Raw genomic sequence first — 19064 nt, forward strand, 5'->3', positions numbered from 1 at the left:
ACAGACAGTATGGGTGTGTCTTTGAGAAAGATACCAGGTAATATGTGGTAAACATCACTTTAATTGTAATCTTGTGCTGTGAATTTGAGCTTTCTTATCCTGATTCAGCTTCTGAATTTAAATCTTTAACATCTTTTTTTTCACCTTTCTTTCCATTTTAATGAATGTCTTGTTCCCCTGGAAACCATCATGCCGGAGTATATTTTAGTAATCAGAAGCCACAAACGTGATAGCTATTAACCATAGATGTCATTCAACTGTCAAGGGTTTTAAAGACCTTGATTACTTTGTTTCTAGGATGTCCGTATAAATAATAGGACACCCTGCTTGGACCCTCAAGTCCTATTCAGTTAATGTTTAGTTGGCTCTTTCCATTGTCATTTCAGAAAGATCGGGCTTCACTGTGAGGCCGGTGGCTGGATACCTGAGTCCACGAGACTTTCTGGCGGGACTGGCCTACAGGGTGTTCCACTGTACCCAGTACGTCCGGCATGGCTCAGACCCCCTCTACACCCCAGAACCGTGAGTACCCACATGGCATTCCTAGGCTGGATGGGGCCCACTGCTCTGTTAAGCGGCCCATGCTCACTCTACTTGAAAGCTACTCAGGCCCTCTTTTACCTGCAAAATAATTTCATCCAAGAGCTAGCGTGCTCACCCAAAGAGGCCAGTGCTCACTGAAAGATTGGATTCCTCAGCAGGGGACACAGTCCTCCAGTACGCTCACTTCGGTTTGTCTCTCTAACTTTATCCCAACACAGAACCTTTTGCTTTGGCCAAGCTGTTGATGATATTGCTCCTTAAAACGGGTAATTTGTATAAAGCTACGATCCATAGAGACCATGAAATCAATGTTGAGTTTAAAGAATCAGGGCTCTCAAAATCCTAACGATAAGGACAAGCCTGACATGCCAGGGGGCTGTTCTCATCAACACACTTAATCCCCACGGTAGTCCCTTTGTGTAAATTATTTATTATTTCCGGTTTTACTGATGAGGAGAGGCAGGCACAAAGGGATAAGTCAACGTTGGCACAGCCAGGACTCACACCCTCTCTCGTGAGTTAAGGGCGTTCATACAGGCCCAACAAGGCACTTCTCAAGGCTCATTACTGATTTCTTCTCCCTTATTGTTTCTCATCCCTCCCCAAAACCAAGAGCGTTGTGCTATGCTCTTCGTGCCGTCTTTGTTTCTTGAACACTCCTCTAGTCCAACCCATCACTTCTAGATATATATGGGATTTGTGATTCTTCTTTGACTCTATCAGCTTTCCTGGAGAGACTCTACCTCAGGGGCTTTTATCCTTTCTCTCCTAGACAGTGGGTGGCCAAGTGTTGGATAAGCTGTGAACCCTCATGTGTTAATCATTTGGCCTCATCACACAAGGACTGTATCGTCTCCCAGGGTGAGACACTGGCCTGCTTTCTTAAGCTTACTGAACTTTCCAGTGCCTTTGAGCTCGACATGCATCTCATCTTCTCTGGGAAATACTCCCTTGCCATCCATCCCCATGCACAACCACTCCTTCCTCAGCAAACCTGTCATTTGCTTTCCCCGTCATCCATCTATCACATGTATTTAGCCTTGCTAACTTTAAACATTTTAACTTGGGTCTTACGTTTTTGATGAAATCATCAGCTACTTGAATATTTCTTTGCATGCTTTTTTAGAGAAAATGAATGAACCTTTATGGGGAGATTACTATGTGCTTGGTTGGTCTAGGAACAAGACAAGTCTCTGCTCTCTGGGGTGAATGAGTGGGAGTGGGAGACAGTGGGCAGCATACAAACACATAGGCAAGATGATATCAGTTACCAGTGCTTGGATGTGCTCAAGATGCTGGAAAGACAGATAAAGCAGGGTGAGGAGATGACCAGTAATGGACGGTGCTCTTTTGGATTGAGTCATCAGGGAAACCTCTTGGGAGGTCACATTCAAGCAGAGACCTCAATGTAAATACCTCCTGGTGGAATATTCCTGGTAGAGCAAGAGCCAAAGACTCTGAAGCTGGAAGTTATCATTGGATCTCTGCCCCCTTGGGCTCCATCTGAATGAGTCTCTACCACTAATCATACCCGAATTTGTTACCTACTGTTCTTCAGGACACTGGGGTTATCACTTCCCTTGTGATGCTTACTTAGAATAATTTTGTATTAATGGACTTCCACGATCTTCCCTGGGGAGCAGAGAGTCCTTGGAAGTTCAAGTGGTTGAGTAGCCTCTGGTGGTGGAAGTAGAGTCCCTGAATCTCCCCTTCTCCTCTTAGGCAGGCCAGAAGCTCACTGACCAGATAGGTCCCTGCCAGGTCACTACATTGCTTTTTTTTTGGACTACTTTCAGCTTCCTGGAAAGTGTTTTCAGGGTAAACAAAGGTTACTTATAGGACTCAAGACATTCAGAAAAGAAATGCTTCTTATAGTGGAGTGAGTACTCAAAGGAGCATTGTCAGCGTTAGAAAGGCAATCTCTAAATCTAGCTCAGAGGGTTTACAAATGGCCCTGTTTACAAATAGCAGGCACTTTGTTAGTTCCTTTTGAATAACTGGCCCCCCAGGGACCTGTGATAGCGTGCCAATAGGTATGCAGAGAGAGAGGGCAAAGAAATGAGATTTTAGCCACAGAGGTCTATAAAATTTTGGGATAATGTGTTACATTCTTACCAAAGTACTTTCAGCCAATTCATTCAGCAAACATTTATGGGCAGTGTTAGCAGGGAGGTGCAGTGGATTCGAAGATGAATAAAATATAGCAGCTGTTTCTTAAAGCAGCTCACATTCTGGCAGGGGAGAAAGAAACATAATTAATTACGAAAGAGTGTGGCTGGGGTGATGACGAGGGTGTGTGCAAAGTGTTAGAGAAGTACAGAGGAGGAAGCAGTCCTGAAAAGGCTTTTCAGAGAGGGTATAAACTGAGTAGGGGTCTGGAAGGGGGAGAATAGGAAATTGTTTTTGCCTAAGGCAGGGCGGGGAGGAAGGGGAAAGCTTTCAAGTTAAGGAAACAGCAAGTGAAAGTTTGGAGGCTTGAAAGAGGCATAAATGAGCAAGGCTGGTGACACCAGAGTGGCCAGAGCATAGGGTACGTGTTAGGGGTGGCATGTTTTCTTCAGGCCACAGTGTAAGGGATCATTTGTCGAACTAGGACATGTGGGCTAAATTCCGGAGGCACTAGGGAGCTATCCAAGGTTCTGAAGCATGATGGGATAATTGTGTCCGAGAAAGAAGACGGGGAGGGGCGGGGGTGGTGGGTAGGGAAGCGTAAAGAATGAGCTAGGGGCACCTGGGTGGCTCAGTGGGTTAAAGCCTCTGCCTTCAGCTCGGGTCATGATCCTGGGGTCCTGGGATCGAGCCCTGAATCAAGCTCTCTGCTCAGCGGGGAGTCTGCTTCCTCCTCTCTCTGCCTACTTGTGATCTCTCTCTCTCTCAAATAAATAAATAAAATCTTAAAAAAAAATGAACTATTTGGAAAACCAGCAGGTGCTCCCGTTCCAGTGAAGGAATGTAGTTCATAGTTTCTTGAACTAGAAAAGGTCAGTGAGATAGGACAAGAGGTCATCTATTTGAAAACAGCATCGTGATGGAATTAACAATATTTGGTGACTATAACGAGGGTGAGGAGAGGGTCCTCAAGGTAACACTGAGGTTTTAGATTGAGAAGCCGAGTGGTAGTTTGGGTTTTTTTTTTTTTTTTCTTTCTTTCTTTCTAATAATGACTGAGGCTATTGGAGCAGGGTCAGTGTTGGAGAGAAGAGGGTAGAAAGGAGGAAAGAGAAGAGGAGGATTTGGCTTTGGGATGCGTTATTTTTGAGGTGCTCAGGGATAGGGTGTCCTGGAAAAGTCCCTGATAGTAGAAATAAGTGTCGGGAGTTCAGAAGTGAATTTAAAGCTCCCACTATAGATGTGAGTGTTTTTCTCTTCCATGACTCCTGTAAAGTTTTTTCGGCGAGATAAACACAACACCAGGCAAAGTGGGTCAAGGCAAGATTTATTAAAAACACTCTCCGGCGAAGTTTCAGGGCTCAGGAGAAGGGGAGCCAGGAAAGTTGCAGCAGGAGAAAACGGGCACCCTCGGGCGAGGTTCCGTGACTCTGGAAAGCAGAGGGGTGGAAGTCGCGCCCAAAGCAGGGAGGAGGGGGCTTTTAAGGGGTCTCGAGGGGAGCTCAGGGGTCTTTTGGCAAGTTTCCCTTATTCAGGTATCTCACCTGCTCGTCGGGGTCCCATTGGTCCGCTGGAGCCGGGGGCGGGGGTCTCAGATTCTCGCTTGGGCCTTTGTTCTCCTGTCCGAGCTCAGGTCTTGTGGTGGGAACTTTCGCCATCTTAAGTAGCCCTTTCTGCCAGTCCAACAACTCCCATCACTACCCAGACACGACGAGGCTTAAGTCAGAGGGTGAAAACATGGGATTCACCTACTTGGGTTTGTTTGAACAGACTCTTTTTTTGGGAGAGCGGATTTTATGGCATTCATCTGTTTTGTGTGTGTGTAAGTTTCATTCGTTTTTAAAAATTATTATTTTATGAGTAGGTAATACACGTACATGATTCCGAATTTCAAACGTACCATGAACAACCTTCCCTGCTCCCTTACACCCACTTCACTTCCCCAGAGGTGACCACTGCTGCCAGTTTCCCCTGCACCTTCCAGAAATACACTATGCAGACACAATTCTCTGTAAAGAGCCCTTTAATCCAGAGGTATCACCTCCTCCGAAATCCCTTCCCACCTGCAGCATTGAATGGATGGGACCCCATGCTGGGAGTGCTGTTTCCTGCCCAAGCACTTTTCCAGGCATTGTCTTTGTAATGAAACCCCATTTCTTCAATTGAAAAGCAAGGAGAGGGCAGATTCTTCAATTTGCGAAGTTCAACTTGGCCCCTGTGTTTGGTGCTTGTACTCTGCTTCCAAGTAACTGCCTTCAATTGCTGGACTGTTGTCCTGGAGGCAGCGCTAATGGGACATAGGTGAGCCCTCGAAGAAGATGCCTGACACCAGTATAAATGAGAGGGAAAGCCCCCAAAAGACATTATCTGCAAAAAAGAATTTTATTTTCCTTTTCAGTCTGGGGAGAATATATTTTGAGATCCTAGCTTTCAACAAATATTGGGTTTTAAATGTGTCTTTGGCCTGTTATTCACAATTTACATTAGAAAGACTCTTGTATTCCCTAAACTTGGCCAGAGAGTGAGACTTTAATTTAAAAAGTGCTGGCAGATTGGATTGGTTCCCCGGAGAAAGTTTTCTGGCCCAGCGGACAGCAGTGAAAGTTGTGGAGAGTCAATGACTCTTGATTTTCTTGGTGGGAGGACTTGCTTTTCCATGTGTTTCTACCTAGACTGAAAGGCCACTGATTTTGCTAGAAGTGGAGAGCCATCTTTCCCCCCTTCCTCGGCGCCCGAGGCCAGGGCTGTGATTCTGCACTTTGTTGTTGCATGGCTGTCTGCTTTGATCAGCTGTGATCACATGTAACTTTGCCCCTAATGGAGTATTGAAGTGTGTAAATAATTTCCTTTATGTAAATCAATTGGGTCAAATTCAAGGTTATTCCAGAAGTAATAATATTATTGTTAGGTCCGTAATCAAAGGAGCGAGGCTGATACAAAGCGAAGGTCAAACAAAGTTTTATTTTGCGCCAAGCATAGAGAATCAAACCAACCTCTTACAGAGAGGGCGACCCCTCCCTGCCTTACAGACTAACTTTTATAGAGCAAAGGCCATGTGGTTGGGCCTGGCCACACACAGATGGCCAATAAGATTGCAACACACAGAGAAAGCTGCATAGTCATGGTTGGTCAAACACGGGTGGCCAACTGAATTACAGTTCACCCCATAGTAGCTATTTGAATTAGCCTATCACCTTGGTCAGAATTTTGGGCGCCCAAAAGGCACCCAAAAGGCAAGGCCCATACTCCTTGGTAGCTAGGGAGACAGTATGTGCACCCCACTGATTGGATGTCTCCTCCTGGCCTGACTCATCTCTGCATCTGGGTTCTGTTATCTCTACCTGACCTGACCCACCCTTATATTTGGGCTCTGTTATCTGGGACTGGTGACCATATTTTACTGGTTTTCTGGACTTGCTTTTAAGTAGGTTCCTCTGGGGGGGTGGGCAGGGTCAGTTTAAGTTTTACTGCATAAACAACAAAATCACTGTTTAACCAGATGGAATCCCTCTGGCTAAATAGGCCCTTACAATTATTATTCCAGAATATATAATATTATATATATATAAAATATAATAATGTTCCAGAAATAATAATAAAAATGAGTCCTTCTTGGGGCGCCTGGGTGGCTCAGTGGGTTAAGCCGCTGCCTTCGGCTCAGGTCATGATCTCAGGGTCCTGGGATCGAGTCCCGCATTGGGCTCTCTGCTCAGCAGGGAGCCTGCTTCCTCCTCTCTCTATGCCTGCCTCTTTGCCTACTTGTGATCTCTCTGTCAAATAAATAAATAAAATCTAAAAAAAAAAAAGAGTCCTTCTCACTCTGAGGAATGAGAGGGAAAGATACAGAGTTCCAAGTCGCCTAGGTGTGTGAGCATGACCTGGCCCATGAATGGTAGCAGAAGGGTCATTTGAGAAGGTCCACCATCTCCACGTCTCCTCTCTGCCTCTTGGGGAAATCCACAGTGGCTGTGTCTTCTCACACCCTCTGGCCACCTCATCTTTTAGAAGAGGATTTCTCTTCCTCAGCCCTATTGATATTTTGGGCCAGCTAATTCTTTGTTGTGGGGGCTGTCTTGTGCATTGTAGGATGATTAAGAGCATGTCTGGCCCCTAGCCACTAGATGTCAAGAGCACCCTTCCACTTAACCACAGATGTCTGCACATATTGCCAAATGTCCCCTGAGGGGGGCAACACTGCTCCCAGGGAGAATCACTGTTCTAGAAGAAATTTGATGGGTCATGTTAACGTTGTTGGTCTGTACCAATTATTGTTTTCTTTCTTTTTTTTCCTAAAGATTTTATTTATTTATTTAAGAGAGAGAGGGAGAGAGAGAGAGAGCCCACAAGCAGGGGGACAGAGAGGGGGAGTGGGTCAGGGAAGGAAAGAGAGAGAAGCAGTCTCCCTGCTGAGCAGGAAGCCCAATATGGGGCTCTATCCAGGACCCCAGGCCTCAACAGAGCTACCCAGGTGCCCCTAATTACTGCTTTATTTTCTCTTTGAAGCAGTCTGTAGACCCTGTTTCCTTTCTGAAACACAAATGCAGTATAGAATTCCCTTGTTTAACTTGTTGTTTTTTGTTGCAAATAGAGAATAAAGTCTGATCTCATCAAACCATATCTTCTGCTTCTCTTTTGCCTCCTCCAAAACCGCATGCCCCAGCCTCACCGAACTTCTCACCATCCCAGTGATCCTCCTGGTTCATGCCTTCACCCTTTTGTGCAGGGAGTTCATTTGGCCTGGAGTGACTCCAGTAAAATCCTCTTAATTCTCTAGGGTTAGAGCTCAGTCACAGCCTTCTCTGTGGAAATTTGTCTGGGCAGAGCTCGGTGTTCCTGTAACACTTTGCCTTCTATGTTGGTACTTACAATGCAGAGTAGTTATTATCTGTTCATGTCTCAGTCTCCTTCATAGGACTATAAGGAAACCAAAGTCAGTTAATAAGGCAATGCAGAAACAAGGAGATCAGACCAAGGTTGCAGGGGATCCCTAAACCTGGCACATAAGGTGAGAACTGAGTCCTTGGCGGGTGAAGCCGTGAATGGCACTGCCACCAGGATGTGTCAGGCTCAGGGTCTACTCAGAGACCCAACCTGAGATCCATGGAGGGAGGGAGTACAGAGGACTAAGTGCTGTGGAGTTATTGGAAGTCCTGGGCCTGCAGGCTGGGGTGGTCAGACCTCTTTCTGAAAGGCTACAGCCCTATATTGGGGAGTGCCCGCCACCCTCCCCAGTAGCTTTACTTGGATTTCAGGGACTGATCTGGACACCTTTCCAGGATTAAGGCATTTTTGCATATTCAGTGTCTTCAGGTGAAATCCTGAAGCTTTGCGGGTGGGGTTATGGGCAGCCACTGCAGCTGAGAGGGCTGGAAGCCCTCTCTTCCATGTGCCCAGTAAGGGGAAACGTATTCTGCTGCTCTCTTTTGTTTTGGGAGAAAGATGGTTTCAGAATAAGAAGGTGATTATTCACTGTGAAGCTGAAGAAGAGGGACAAAAGGAAATGTGCAAGTTGTCCCCACCTCCCCCTTAGTCAAACCAGAGAAAAAGAGTAAGGGAGGGAAGAGAGGGAGAGAGAGAAGGAATGAAACTGCACTTTTCAGGGTGCTAAAAAAGTATATTTTCTCCCCTTTGGGTAACTAATCCTAAATATTGTCCCACTTAAAAGGCAGGGAAGCTCATGGCCCTAGCTTTCACAAGAATGTCATTCTGTAACATGTTCTAAATTCTATTTGAACTAATACCTAAATTACTGCATTAAGAAGTTTGCTGAGATTGACATCTTCTGGAAGGAAAGCACTGATGCAGGCCCCCCAGGGGCAGCCATGTGCATGGGTGTGTCGTCCACATCTGGTATGAGTGGGTAACCCTCCCCCAGAGAGGAGTATGGACCACCAGAGAGGTAGTGGAATTGTCTCTGGTGGATTTGTCTCTCAAAGCTTCTTGCTGGACTGGCGGTGAGTCAATTTAGGAGGCATACTGGGAAGAGAAGCAAGTTGTAGGGAGGGACCTGTCCCTCCCTCTCTGGTTTGGTCTCTGACGTCAGGCTTCTGGTTTCCAGAAGGTGTTTTGGATTTTCAGATGTGGTCTATGTTCCCCTCTCCCTATTTGTGCTTTAAGTCTTTTGCCTTTTTTTTCCCCTAGGCCTTTCCTCTGAAGGGATTTGTGGTCTCTATTCTTCATAGTTTCTACAGATTTCTTGAATGTGTTTTGTGCAAGGTGGAGGTTGAGCACCTGCCAGCTTAATTTGCCTGTGCACATGTACTTGTGTATATGATTTCCAGGGCCTTCCATAGTCCCAATGCCCAGTGGTACCTTAGAAACACAGAGCTTGTTATTGAGATGTATAGCTGAAGAAAACTGTTCTATTCTCTGGGGGCCAAATTTTATGCTTTCCTTCAGAAGCTGTGTGGATTGACTGAAATCTTAGGAATGAAGAAGGGTAGGGCAAGCAGACCCTATTTTCTAAGGCATTCATCATATATATAATATATATATGTAATATATATATGATATATATAATATCATATATAAAATATATTTTAGTATATATTTATAAATATAATAACAATATAATAATTATATATGTATAAATATTATATATTATATATAAAAGTATATTATATATATATATTTTCCTATATAATCTGGTTTTGTTCTTCTCAATATAGGCCAAATCTACTGTGATCTAGATTTCTGGACGGAGGTGGCCAGATTCCTCATGGTTCTGCACTGGGTGTGCTTTGAAACTTTAAAGTTTGTCCAGGGCAATGGTGAAATACACATCCATAGCACAGGCTTTCCCCCATTGTCTATTGCTCAGGGAGAAGCAACCAGGAATTCTAAATAGAAACCTACATTCTTTGAGGTCAGTTTTTTGAGGTCAAGCCTGTACAATATCTGTCTTTCCAGAAGAACCCTTGCCAGAGTAATAACGTGATTCTGCACCAGGAATCCCTTTAAACAATGTTTCAGTGAAAATGTTTAAAAATATTCATTGTATTTTATTTTCCAATGTTGGGCTTAACATACTAGTAACAAAAATACACTTGGCTCAACATAGCATAAGCTTCTTCAGTCAGGGAGTCCCTGACTCTGAGCTCTGTCGGCATGATCGATCATTCAACACAGAGTGATGGGGGTTTATTTTCTTCTGCTCTTTCCTGGTATGTCACTTTTCAAATCAAAGGGCAAACTTCCACCATTAGGAAATAATTTGTGACGCCCTTGACTAATATTGCAACGTCTGTTGCCATAATACCACCGAATGCCTTTGCAATCGAGAAATTCTTTCTTGTTGCCGTTGAACATTTTAGGGGCAATTAATGTTATTTTTAAATATAACTGTTTAAAGTTTAAAAAAAGGCTTTGCCTTCAGGTGATTTTTCTTATAATTGGTGCTGCATTTTAATTTTACAAGAAAAATAAAAGTGAATTATTTCTGACAGTTTTTCATCTGTTTCTAAGTAAATGGATTTTATGTTTAGCCCTTGCTTATTAGAACAGAACCCTCCCTAAAACTGGCAGAAGATGTCATTTATTTTCTTGTGGCTCAGACATGAATTCTCATTTGTTAAGTAATAATATCAGCAGGTAAAGATGTAGGCTTCCACATTTATAAGAAAATTTGGCTGCCCCTCTCGTGATCTAACAGATGCCTCTCACTAGGTCTGTAATGAGAGGAAAAAGAAGATCTTTCCAGTCTCAGTTTTCCCTCCTTGCTGCCATCTGAGAGGTTCTGGGCATGAGGATTTGTCTGACGTAAGCCCTGACTGTCTCGGGTGTTTTTATTTTTTTAAAAAAATTTTTATCATTTTTAAAAAAAGATTTTATTTATTTATTTGACAGAGAGACACAGCGAGAGAGGGAACACAAGCAGGGGCAGAGAGAGAGGGAGAAGCAGGCTCCCCGATGAGCAGGGAACCCGGTGTGGGGCTCGATTCTAGGACTCCCAGATCATGACCTGAGCCAAAGGCAGAAGCTTAACGACTGAGCCACCCAGGCGCCCCTCAGGTGTTTTTAATATTTGGCCTGGCTGAAGGCGAGTCTGGGTAAGGACTTACTGCGGCACTGGGAAGATAAACCAGAACTTTAGAGAGTTAAACCTTCATTCCTATGAGATCAGTTTAGCTTCAACTTGCTCCTTCCCAGAGGACAGGGGGGTGCAGCCTCGATTTCCCTGCCTAGCCACCTGGCCTCCTCTGCGCTCTATTCTCATCGCTGCCATTCAGGATTGCAGAGAAGCGTAAGGATTAGCGAGTCTCAGAGGACAGCATGGTCTCAGAGAGCCAATCCCATCTGGCTTCCTTTTCCTGAGTTTTAACCCAGAGCTCACACCCTCAGCACAGCAGCCATCGTCCCCCTCAGGAGACATTTGTTTTGAGCTCTACCCGGGCCAGTTAAGACGTTAGACAGAGGCCCTAAGACCTAAAGTATTGTCGTCCCTTCTAGACTAACAGATAACTTCAGCAACAATATCGGTAGAGCAGAAGTGACAACAGTATTTTTTCTTTTCTCTTAACAACACATATGTATTTATTGACTCTTATGGACGAGGCACGATTTTCAGTGTTGTATATGGATTGAACTCATTTAATATAACAACGCTCTGAGGGGTTGTTGCTGTTATTATTCTGAGTTTATGGATGAGGAAACTGAGGCCCAGAAAGGTTAAGCAACTTGCCCAAGGGCACCCAGCTGGTGGGGAGCAAGGAAGTCAGGATTTAAACTCAAGTAGTCTGTGTCCGCGACGGTGAGATTAGCCACTATTCCATGTTTAACCATGCTAAAGGTTATTACCGTTAAACAGGAAAACTCAAAACCTGTAACACGTGAAGTTGAATAGCTTCTTTCTTGGTTTTTCTCATTTATAAATGTTATGTAAGAGAGTCAACAGTAACACCCTTCCTTTAATTGGGTGGCCTTTGCTTTGCTAGAACCCTAAGCCCTGTCTGTGTCTCTCAGGTAGTTTAGAGCTATGCAGGTCCCATCAGCGTTTGGTCCCCCTACCAGTCTTTGTTAGAAGCCCTCCTCCTTTGATCTTCACAAGGGCGGAACCTGCCCTATTTATCAAGAGGAGGCATCTCCTCTTTCCCTGGGAAAAAGAGGCTAGCTCCTCTCTTCAGGGTAGAAATGCAGATAGGAGGCTGCTGTCTTTGTGTCCTCAGGCAGAAGGACCTGTGCGCTGCTTGCTGGAAATCCAGGCCCTGCTATCAGCTCTCAGTGTGACTGTCGGCAAGCCACTTAACCTCTGTGTGAAGGATAATGAAATAATGCTTTGATCTTTGCAGAGAGAAAAAAAGCTTTATATAAATATCAAATAGGTCCACTCTTTCTTGGTTCCTCTTAAATTCATGAGGAGGCTGATGGACCTCATAAAATTCCAGCCTAGTTACAAGGCCACGTATGTTGCTAGACCTGGACTCCTGAGTTTTCAATCATAAAATTGTGTCTTGTTTTGTGAGGTGCCTAAAAACAGAAATAACCCTTAAGACTTTTTACAGGGCCTTTTGTCTCAAGAGCCCCAAGCACTCTAACAATAGATATTCTATGGAAAAAAAAAAGCACTATACATTATTTAAAACCTGTGCATTTTGAAACCAAGCTTATATCTAAGTGCCTGCTGGGGCTCTTTCTGTTCTTCTAGGCTGTTACCCACCGTGACTGGGGGTAAAGCTTTCGGATATAAATACGTATATATTTGCAGATTCAAAGCAGGATCCCTTTCCCACCTCCACCCTCCAAGGTTTGCCTTCCTTGTGTGGTGCTCGTGATCTAGAAATTAATGCCGCACCCGAACCACAGTTCTCATTCCCTCAGTGCCGTGTAGTCAGGGGGAGCCCATTTCTGTGCCTTCAGGTGTGGAAGACCGAGATGACCTGGGAGAATTTTTTTTTTTCCGGGAATATTTGTATTTTTCAATTGCAAGTTTAGAAGAAGAAATTTTTTTTTTTAAAGATTTTATTTATTTATTTGACAGAGAGAGATCACAAGTAGGCAGAGAGGCAGGCAGAGAGAGAGAGAGAGGAGGAAGCAGGCTCCCTGCTGAGCAGAGAGCCCGATATGGGACTCGATCCCAGGATCCTGAGATCATGACCTGAGCAGAAGGCAGCGGCTTAACCCACCGAGCCACCCAGGCGCCCTAGAAGAAGAAATTTAAAGTGATTGAATTTTAGGCAAGGAAAAGGCAACCACTGGTCAGACATCTTCACTACTGGGCAGAGAATTACGTCTGTTGACAGGTATAGAAGATATCGCAAAAGAGAAGGAAGGAGGGATCCGGCCTCTCCCACACATGTTCTGTTGGGCTGGCATCATTCCACTCATCTTTAAGAGGTAGGCAGGACTGTCACCATTTAACAGGCGGCAAATCCATAGTTCAAGGCAGTCAGGTAATTTCCTTATGGTCACACAACTAGGATATAGCAAAACCCAGACCTAGTCTGATGCCCTGATGCTACACCGGAAATTAGGAAAACTGTACATGGGATGCACTTGGATTTACCTCTTTATGGAGCCATGGAGTCCCATCATCCCTGCTCTGTTTGGTTGGGTTAAATGACAGTTAAATTGGGCATCTATTTATGTGTCAGGCATCCAAAGATGACCATGGCATGACATCTGTCCTGGAGAAGATTAGAAGATTACAAGTTCTTGTTTAAGTGAGAAAATATCTTCCAAAAGGGCAACCTTACTGAAGTACAAAATAGATGTTGGTGTAAGTATAATTTAATGTAATATGATGAATAATACATAACTCGTTGGGAACTGATGTTTTCAATGTGTTATCTTACTACATTGTTTAAGAACTCCATGAAAGGGGCCCCGGGTGGCTTGGTCATTAAGTATATGCCTTCAGCTCAGGTCATGATCCCAGAGCCCTGAGGTTGAGCCCTGCATTGGGCTCCCTGCTCAGCAGGAAGCCTGCTTCTCCCCCTCCCTCTTCTGCTTTTGTTCCCTCTCTTGCTGTCTCTCTCTCTGTCAAATAAATAAATAAAATCTTAAAAAAAAAAAGATAAAATCAGGGCGCCAGAGTGGCTCAGTGGGTTAAGCCGCTGCCTTCGGCTCAGGTCATGATCTCAGGGTCCTGGGATCGAGTCCCATATCGGGCTCTCTGCTCAGCAGGGAGCCTGCTTCCTCCTCTCTCTCTCTGCCTGCCTCTCCATCTACTTGTGATTTCTCTCTGTCAAATAAACAAATAAAATCTTTAAAAAAAAAAAGATAAAATCTAATTTCTTCAAAAAAAAAAAAAAAGAACTCCATGTGATAGGGACCCATGTAATTTCCATTCCAAAGATGAGAAAACAAGACATCTGTGCTGTCCAGTATGTTAGAGATGTGACTATTTAAATTTATTAATTAAAATCAAATTCACTCTAACTGTAGTTCCTCAGTAGCGCAAGCCACATTTCCAGTGTCCGGGAGCCACCTGGGCCAAAGGGCTACCACAATGGACAATGCAGAGATAAAATATTTCCATCGATGAAGAAAGTCCTTTTGCATAGAACTTGTCTAAGTCCTTTGCCTGTGCAGAATATGGAACATGGACTTGGATCTGACTTCAGATAGACTTTTAACCATTCTGTTATATTGCACCCTTAATCTTTAGTGCGATTTGGGAGGCGTCAGGGAAATAATTAAAAATCTCTTATTTATTCCAGAAATAAGAACTATCTGAGATGATAGGGGAACTAGAGACATAGCCACGGTTTCCCTTGCAGCCCTTTTATGGGACTTGTAAGAGCTAGAAAGTATGTCTCTCCCTGGATCAGGAAAGTTACTATTTGCTGTTTGCCCTTTTATGGAACCATAACATGACTCTGCTAAGAGTTATTCTAGGATTATGTCTTATTTACTTTTAAGTATTGTTTCCTAACATAGTGCTTGGTACAGAATAGGCATACGATAAATGCTTCTTGAAGGAAGTTTCAAGAAAGATCACTACAGTATCTTCTGTCAGTCTCAAAAAAATTGTAGTGAAGGAATGTAACACTGGTGGCCTTCCGTATGATTCCTAGAGGGGAAAAAATCAAGAAGATTCCCTCCAGGACGATATCTAAGTGCTCTGCTTCTTAGAAAGAGGGCCACATATCTATTTATCTGCACGGCGATAGAGATAGAAGAGGGAGTGATCATAAGGGTTGCCTAGAATTTTATCTGGGCCAGATTTTGCAGTATGCTATTTTAAATCTAAACCAAAGGAACTCTGTATATGGGTTCAAGGCAAGCGCTGTAGAAGAATTGCCTCGATATGAAATTAATTCCCGTTATCATCTCCTTGGTGCAGTGAAAACAAACCAAGTCACCCCCTTCTCAGTGCGTCCCGGAGTGTTATCCCCGATACTTGCACTCACCCACCAAATGTTGTGTGAAAGCTGAAAGAGATACCCGATTTTGCCTCCCAGCTTTTCCTCCTGCTTCTTTTCACCCCTGCGAACTCCCCACCCTTGCCGCTCGTCTTGCTTTCCTTCTCTTCATGATTTAGCTACTGTGTTGGCTTCTGTGTCATTTAGAACAAACAAAACCTATAGCAATATGATTTAAAAGACAGATGCACTGATTTGGGATAAGAAGCCAATGTCGGATGCTGGCTCACTGCTTCTTAAAGGCTTTAATTTACAGCAGAAATAAAACGGAGTTGTTCAACATGTAGCGTGAGGAGTCAGCTTTGAAAACTGATAAGAGGAGAAAAAATGCCATTTTGAATGTGAACTTAACAACCAGGACCCTTATTTCCCCACAGCAAGATGATCGCAACTTTCTTAGAATGATTTAAGATTTCCCCGCAGGCCTTTTGCCCAGGCCCTTCTGTGGGCCCATTTCAACAGGCTTTAAAATCCTCCTAACGGGGCTTATCAGAAAAGATTCCAATTTAGAGCAGCAAAAGTTTAGAGTCTGATATCAGCTCTCGCTTTTCTTTCTCTTTCTTTCTTTTTTTTTTTCCCCCTCAAAAGGAGACATGATGTTTTACAGTGTTAACAGTTTTGAAAGGTCCTACATTTCCAGTGAACAGAGAGCTTTTGTGAAAAGGCTTCTGAAAGCATTATTCAGGCGAAAATGCATCAAAGGGATGCGAGTTAAAAAGAGAAAAGTTTGCCGATGTAGAGATTGGAGGCAGCATGTGCTGACAGGTGCAATTATAGCCAAATAATTGAATCTTTTAAGAGCGATCTGGTGTGATAAGGCAATAGTTGTGGACTCACCTCGGAAACCTGTTCATAATTAGGTACTCAGGGGTCCCAGCTGTGGACGACACAGCCCACAGAAGGATCGTGAACTACTCTATATGCGGGACATAATAACAGCTGTGCTTTGTGAAATAGGGCGAAACCGCGTGATTTCAGCCCACCAGAACCTGACTGATACAAAGGTTGGAGAAAAGATAGCCTTTTTCCTTCAGATTCCCAAAAGTCTGGAGCCTCTTTCAGTCTCTGAGTCAGAGTTAACTCCAGCTTCTAAATCCTTCGGTGTCAGAGAAACTATTGAGACTTACTGAAGTTAAGTAATTGCTTTTGTTAGTAACATTAAACATCTTTCTTTGCTATTTGGTTGAAGGGTTTCTTGGCACTTCAGTCTCCTTTGTCTACACCCCATGTCTAAGCCAAAGACTCTGGGATAGAGTTTATTTCTGAGACGGCTTCACCAGTCATAAAAGACGATAACCTTGCTTCTGGTCTTGAAATATAGGCGCTTAAAGCCTTGGCTCCATGAGAGGCGGGCTCACTGCCCACGCTGTGCACACACACTCGCTGAGCCTGATTGGTGGTTTTTAGGGTCTCTGCAGGGACATGGAGCTGAGAAGTGGACACAAACTAGTGAGATGCTATCATTTCTACTTATAACAGGGTGAAAGGCATCCCTCCTGTTCCATCGGTAATTTTATTAGACACCTGGCTTCAGGCTTTCATTCTTTTTTTTTTTTTTTTAAGATTTTATTTATTTATTTGACAGAGATCTCAAGTAGGCAGAGAGACAGGCAGAGAGAGGGTGGTAGAGGGAAGCAGGCTTCCTGCCGAGCAGGAGCCTGATGAGGGGCTTGATTCCAGGACCTTGAGATTATGACCTGAGGGGAAGGCAGAGGCTTAACCCACTGAACCATCCAGGTGCCCTCTTTTTTTTTTTTTTTTTTTTGATTTATCTATTTATTTTAGAGAGAGGGAGAGTGCAAGCATGGGCGGAAGTGAGGGAAGGGGCAGAGAGAGAGAGAGGAGAGAGAACCTCAAGCAGATTCCCTACTGAACTCTGGAGCTGGGAATGGGGTTTGATTTCATTGCCCTGAATTCAAGATGTGAGCCAAAATTGAGTTGGATGCTTAAGTGCCTGAGCCATCCAGGCACCCCGAGACTTTCATTCTTTTTTTTTTTTTTTTTAAAGATTTTATTTATTTGTCAGAGAGAGAGAGAGAGGGAGAGAGAGCGAGCACAGGCATACAGAATGGCAGGCAGAGGCAGAGGGAGAAGCAGGCTCCCCGCCGAGCAAGGAGCCTGATGTGGGACTCAATCCCAGGACGCTGGGATCATGACCTGAGCCGAAGGCAGCTGCTTAACCCACTGAGCCACCCAGGCGTCCCCGGAGACTTTCATTCTTAATGAAGCAGTATATTCTGCCATATTGCATGATTTCATTCTTTCAAATTCTTTTCTTTCATCCTCTTCCACGAATAGTTGCATTACCTTATCATTGGGATGTTATTAAAACTTCTTAGGTTGGCTTTGAGTTACAGGTTTCAGATAATGACATCTTGACTTAAAATCTAGGTGATCACTGTCTTTTTTATTCCAGAGAATGGACCCCTTCATGTTTTTGGCTCTTAGTATTTTCCTTCTTTTTTCCTTTTTGACTGCCACCTTCTCTCTTTTCCTTCTACCTGTATGTTTTCAAATTCATTTAGTACCTAGGTAGATATAAGGCTGTGTGCCGCAGCCTTCCACAAGGATTTGACAAGTTCAAAAGTAAATCCAGTATTGCACCCTGAATGCACTGCCACGGTAGCCGTGACCTGTCTCGCGCTCGCACAGCGAAGCCCTTAGCACACTGTCTGGCTCAATGCAAGCGTTCTATATGTTTTGGTCACACTACTTGCTATTTTAGTTTCTGCTTACCTACTTTCTTTACACCGTCTTCAGTGTTTCCCTCAAGTTTGACATCTGGTCTAATTTTGGAATGATCAGTGTCATATTTTCTGCCTGGATGGGTAGGGGTGCTTTAGTATTTACATTATAGGCTACAATGGAGGTATTCAAATTTATCCATGGTGGGCCACTTGATCCTGATCCCAACATCAGTGCGAACTGCACGGCCTTTTAAAAAACTCATCACAGGAGTACATCGATGGGGTCCACTCCCAGCATAGAGTATTAGATGCTTTCACTGAATCAAATGCACATGGAGGAGTAATTAGCTATCTAGTAAACTCTCTTTCACCACCTTTCATTATGCCCCAGGATTCTGATGTAATTTCAGTGGAATTAAATTTGGGCAGCTCAAAATTACAAAATCACCTTTGGTTTCGTTCCAATTCCTTGCTGTTGGAAGCCTGCTAGGAGAGCTCCTAGTATCATCTGTTATGACAGTAGGTCTCTACCTTGGCTGTGTCTTATTAGCACCCTCAGAGCTCTGGAAACAATACAGATGCTCTGGTCTGTCCCCAGGAGTCAGATTGAATTGGTTTTACATGGGACCCGGTCACTGGTATTTTTAAAAATGCTGCTCAAGTAATTTAGAAGATTGAGGGCTACTGAGTAGCAGGAAAAGAGACTTGTAACGTACTGACTACATTTTCACTTGTGCTGACCTGCTTCGTTAAACGCTCTCCCTACAATGTAAGCGGCACCCCCTGACCTTTCCCTTCCGTTTCTCCACATCTGCTAGTTAAAACAATGGAGAGGAAGAGCACAGCTTTAAGTTGGAGGAAATTGATTTCGAATCTTGTCTGTCTCTTAAGAGTGTGACCTTGGAAAGATGCTTACATTTACTGAATTATCGTTTCCTCATCTATCAAATGGGAATTGTAAGGCTTCTTTGTAAATAAGGATAAATCACTGACATGATATGAGAACATTTAGTACAGTACCCAGCACATAATAAGAACTCAGAATATGTTAGCTTTCTGTCTTTCTTTCTTCCTGTCTTTAATATGAAGGACTCAGATAATATTTAAATTCTCTTTATACCCTAAAGTTCAATGAGTCTGAATCTCTGCCTTAAGCAATAGGATTGGAGAGCAACAAGCATGTGTTCTCTTCCATGCATTCAGTCTTGTGTAAAAAGAAAGCTATTGGCATGCAGATGACAGGGAATACGTTGGGAATTTCTTTTAGCGTCCTGTCTCCACGTTCTCATTTGGCTACCCGTTCTACCCGATGTACCTGTGAAATGGCTGGCCAAGGCTGGGGATGTGGTTTGAGTGGTGGGAA

At 43.8% G+C, this 19064-nt stretch overlaps 1 protein-coding gene across 1 annotated transcript in view; it reads left to right on the forward strand.

The window, feature by feature from the left end:
* TPH2 (tryptophan hydroxylase 2) overlaps window positions 1-19064 on the forward strand; it is a 96925-nt gene that overhangs the window by 37150 nt on the left and 40711 nt on the right. Inside the window, exon 7 of the mRNA XM_004752418.3 lies at window positions 387-522. Within this exon, the coding sequence (XP_004752475.1) occupies window positions 387-522 (136 nt within the window). The remainder of the gene's footprint in view (window positions 1-386; window positions 523-19064) is intronic.

Source organism: Mustela putorius, unplaced genomic scaffold (assembly GCF_011764305.1).
Source record: "Mustela putorius furo isolate JIRA1106 unplaced genomic scaffold, ASM1176430v1.1 tig00537227_pilon_pilon_pilon, whole genome shotgun sequence".
Lineage (NCBI taxonomy): Eukaryota > Metazoa > Chordata > Mammalia > Carnivora > Mustelidae > Mustela > Mustela putorius.